Source organism: Mytilus galloprovincialis, chromosome 4 (assembly GCF_965363235.1).
Source record: "Mytilus galloprovincialis chromosome 4, xbMytGall1.hap1.1, whole genome shotgun sequence".
Taxonomy (NCBI): Eukaryota; Metazoa; Mollusca; class Bivalvia; order Mytilida; family Mytilidae; genus Mytilus; species Mytilus galloprovincialis.
This window is the reverse complement of record NC_134841.1, coordinates 57,488,174-57,493,276: the sequence shown is the minus strand read 5'-3', so window position 1 is coordinate 57,493,276 and position 5,103 is coordinate 57,488,174. Positions and strand designations below refer to the sequence as shown.

The following is a 5,103-nucleotide window of genomic DNA, read 5'->3' as shown; positions in this document are numbered from 1 at the left end:
TGTGGGTATTTGGGCGGAGCATAATTTGGGTGATACCAAGATTATGAAGGGAAGAATAGCACACATGTCATTGAAATAAATGTAACGACAATGTTTTATTGCAAAAGACATCTCAATGACTATTTCAAAATAATAATCGATCTGAATATTTCAAAATAAGAATAGAAATTCAGCGTAAACTACATTCCTTTTTACTGCGGAAAAACTTATTATCACCGAGCACCTTGCACATATTGGAATATTCCTATTCAATGAGTGTATTGACATTTCGCCTACTTCTCCCAAACAAGCTCGAATGAAAATGTTACGGAGATGTTTATCGTATTGTAAGGAATTGTGTTAAACTCCAGTAGATCAAAAGAACACAGAAAATGGGTAAGTTTTACGGAATAGTATATATTGTAATAGTTTTGTCTGAAATCAACACGCGTCTCGGAGACCGGTTGCATGTGTGGTAAAATTAGTAATCACACACCAATGGTTCATTTTCGATGCACTTACCTGAGGAGATGAAGTTTATTGACATTTTACGATGAAAAATAAAAACATAACAGATACAGAAGCAAATATGACAAAATGTTTTGGCAAATGTATGGAATAATTTGCTTTCAAGATGGCGGTTTGGCAAATTGATGAAGCATGAAGGTTCATTGATTCATTGAAGAGATGCTGATAACATTCCGAACTGCATGAAACTACTTAAGGTCTAATTAGCCTGATTACTGAATAAAATAAAACATAATACAGTTGTTAGGCTACATTCTTGATAAATCACTGTGTATGATGAATCATATAAATACTGTACAATGTACATAAAAAAAAATTGACAATTGTAGTTGTACATGTACATGTACATGTAGTAACAATGTATTTACATTGTAGAATTCCCAAAATAATTGACCACTGGTATGCATTACAAACATTTACATGTACTAATTATTAACTGCATATTAAATCTAAAGTTGTGCCAGTAAGCTATGTATAGAAAATGTAGAATTTTATATGTACATTTTCATGATTTGTGCATGTACATAACACATTTATAAAGGTTAACTGATCTACATGTAGCAGGAATTGCCTAAAATATTGGCTCATCTCATAACATTGTCATTCTTGAAATAAATATATATATACATTATATAACAAGGGATACACATAAATGTACACTTGAATCCCTTCTTCAACAAATTTAAAGTGCTATTCTTGAATCTCATTGGATTATTACGTATACCCCCTCCCTTAATTTTCAATGAAGTAAAACTATTTTGAACACTTCTCTTCAGAAACAAATTATATGTTTTTTATAGAGATGTCAGTGCCTTATGCATGCAAATATTTTTCAAAAATAATTTTAATGCATACTTGGTAAAAGTTAAATTGTGAATTGATACATGTAGCAGTGGTTTTTATACCCCAGTAACTACTATATATATATATATATGATGAACATTTGACAAAGGAAGTGTCCCACTGTTTAATACCATCAACATTTTTATTTAGCAAGGCCAGGTATTTAACTCCATTATTGGATTACTGGACTTCAAACATAGAATGTTTGTTTTTTTAAGCTGCTTAACCAGTACAAGTCCATGCTGTGGAATGTTTATTTTACACAGTACAATGAAGTGCTAAACATACATTGTACATGTACTGGTTATGTATAAGCTCTATATATAGAAGTCAATATTTACACAATGCATTATATTTAATATTGTTTAAATGATAAAAAAAAAGTATTCATCACTTGAGGTAAATTCAGTAAGCTTTTTTAGTGTTTCCTGCAGCTTTTAAAAAGGGCAGGGTAATTTTTAGCTCAGAGGGCACATTAAGCGCGATGGACAACAATTTTAGGGCACTTACTTAATATAAACAGGCAATTTCTATATAATGGATTCATTTAAAACATACTAGTTTAATGCTATAAAAAGGACATATACATCTGTAATCAATCATTAAAACAAATTGTTAAACAAGAAAAAGTGTTTAAAACATATATATGAAATATTTAAAACAATAAACACAATTAAAAACAAAATCAGTTCTTTAAAAATGTTTAAAAACAAGAAAGAAATATGTCATATATATAAAAATATTGCTTTGGTCATATCAATTGTCATTGACAAATCCTCCTTTTTTCCCCTAAAAACAGGTTGACACATTCCCTGATATCCAAATCATCTATTCCGTGCCTCTTTGGTGCTGAAAATAAATAAATTACACATAAAACAAGAATATCTTCAATAATCTGGAAGTTTTTTCATAAATTGTTCCTTTCTTAAATTAATTCAAATTAAAAACTGAAGAAGTAAATTTAAAAAAAATAATTTGATGAAGAAATGAATTAATTGAAATTAATTAATATGCAAGTGATTTCATGAGATCCTTGGCCTAACTCAACTTTAACCTTAAATTATCCCTTTGACAAAAGTTTATTTTTACCCCCGAACTAACACCGTTGCAAGTGCGTTACCATTTTGTAATAAAAATCTACAAACCTTTGAAAAAATGATAAAAGCTTTCTGCAATTTGCGGCCTGTTTCTCATTTTCTTCCTCAAGTTTTCGCTTCATCCGACGATAAAGGCAAGGCGTCAGGAATTTCGACAAAATTAGGGCAGGGCGTCAAGATTTGGCGGCAGGGCGCCATTACACGCCAAAACCACCTGTAGGAAACACTATTTTTAACAACTATAAATACAATTTATGATACATGTACATTGATTCTGAAAAGGTGTGTGATTAGCATGATTAGGCTTGGTAGATTTGCATTAAATCAAAATCTATATGCATAAAAAATTCTCAAATTATGAAATGTCAATCATTAAAATACCAAATTCTGCCTTGTATTCATGCAGTCCACTCTTTTATTCTCCAACCTGTATTTAATGATGGAAAACGGAAAACAGGGTTTTCCATGAAAATACCACCAAGGAACACATACAATTTGATATAACCAGAGTTTTACAATTTTGACCACTTTCTAATAGTTTTTTTTTCACCTGAATTTTTTGTGGCAAGAAGAAGGTTCGAGCTATGCAAAGCCGATTACAGTAAATTTTAAACGTAGAATAGACAAATTCGAAAATGAATCCAACAGCTGTAAGAGGTTTAAACATGTATGTTAAAGTAGTTTATTTTTAAGTTATTCTAATTTTGAAAGATCTAACCCCTTTCACCAGTCTGTGTCAATGTGGGCACAATAAGGGACGACATCAAAAGATCGATGTAGGATAAAAAACTTAAATCAAATAGTTTGGGGGTGTGGGGTCAACATTGCTGCAAGTTTTGTTAATCTAAAATTGATTTTACATATATCACTATTGGTCAATCAATTTTTCCCAAATTAAGTTCAGAGGGGGGGGGGTCAGTAAAAAAACTATTTGAATTAAGTTTTTTATCCTTCATTGAACTTTTGATGTCGTCCCTAACATGTATATGTATATGCATTTGTACAATTTAATAGAATTAAGAGTTTAAATTTTGCTGACAAAACAATTTTATAACTAATTGGAGGTTTTTGTTGTATTTTTATTAGATATGTACAGTATATGGTTTTTGTTGTATTTTTATTAGATATGTACAGTATATACATTTTTATCTCAGTTTTCTTTTTTTTGAGACAATTAACATTTTGAGTATATATGTACACATAACAGGTACAATGTATATATATAACCCTTAGCAAAGTGTTGATTTCTTCAGATAATACATTGTAACCTTTATGTAGGTAATTGTTATCATTGTTGGCTTTGTCAAAGCTTTTTGTTTATTTGACAATTTGTTTTAAATCCTGAAATAAAGGTTATAACCTGCTGACCCCAAAGATCACTAGACCCCACAAATGACAGGCCTTCAAAAACGCTGATAACAGTTTGATGTTTGGATAAGTATTAATTTATGGTGATTTACCTGCCCTTACAATGTATTGCATACATGTAATTAGTTTTTATGTACATGTACAATTGTAGATTTCATGTGTATTGGAGCGAGGTGAAATAAAGGTGCAAATGACATTGTTACTTAGCTGATATGAAATATTTTAATCTAGAATTTCAGTTTGTTTACTTTTCATTTTGAAAATGCCTATTTGCTTTCAGTGTGACCATGACACTAAGATTTGTAGATTTTTCACAGTTATTAACACTCAACATGAGGGATCAAAATTTAATATCGTTTTATTTGTTTCTCTGTTAAAGAAATTCTAAAAGCTTGGAGATGATTATGAATTCAGATCAATCTCAACTTTTAATGAAAACAATGTTGTATTGGGCTTAGATCTGCAGTGCTCAGGATTTTTAATTTGTGTGTATTGAATTAACTTATGGTTTTTAAAATAAAAAAAAACAAAACATTGTCTTTAAATTTCTAGACAACATATGAATTTTTATAAAGTAAAATCATGAACATTGATCATGAACTGAGGGCTTTATGTATATATTCTTATATATTATTATAAACTGTTTTTTTTTTCAGGACAAAAAGCGACAAAACACAAAGATGCTGACGGCGAACCTTCCCCCTCGCCTCGAAAGTCACCAAAGCGTTCAAAACATAGGGGAAGGCAATCCAGTAAAGAACACACTCCTTCTCATTCAGAGAAGTCTAGTTCAGGGGATCCTGGAGGAGGAGGAAGGCCATATTCAGATATAGAAAAACCCATAAGTCCCGTTAGCAAAAAGTCTTTACAAACAATTCCTAAACATGAATCTCCTCGAATTAGTATGGATTATGATCAAAAAGAAAATATTCCAGATCAAACTTTATCTAGAACTCCTCCCAAAATGAACGGAAATGAAAAAATGGAGGTGTGTACTCCAGAAAAACTGATAGATTCTAGTATATTGAATCATTTTCCACAAGCTACATCTACGCCAGCTCCTAATGGAATAATAAGTTCAGGACAATCCAATGGACACGCTTTTGGTAAGTGTTACATGTTCATGTAGATGGCTGGCATCCACTGGTTTCAGTTACAGAATTCATTGACCAATGGTCTAGATTTTCAGGCCCACAGCAGCAGCCATTCAGTGTAAATATATTCAGGGGTTTCAAAATAATATTCTCAGTCATTACTGAAAGGAATACATGTATAAGAAAAAGGAGAT

General features: G+C 31.0%; 1 protein-coding gene across 5 annotated transcripts in view; it reads left to right on the top strand.

Moving 5' to 3' along the window:
• The first annotated feature begins 89 nt into the window (after positions 1-89).
• LOC143072514 (uncharacterized) overlaps positions 90-5,103 on the top strand; it is a 76,370-nt gene continuing 71,356 nt past the window's right edge. For 2 of the 5 annotated variants that reach the window (XM_076247472.1, XM_076247469.1), the window contains exons 1-2: positions 165-375; positions 4,472-4,921. In XM_076247472.1, coding sequence (XP_076103587.1) covers positions 372-375; positions 4,472-4,921 — 454 coding nt within the window. In that variant the 5' untranslated portion in view covers positions 165-371. Of the gene's footprint in view, positions 376-4,471; positions 4,922-5,103 lie in introns of all 5 variants that reach the window. The other 3 variants (XM_076247470.1, XM_076247474.1, XM_076247471.1) reach the window with 3 other exon arrangements.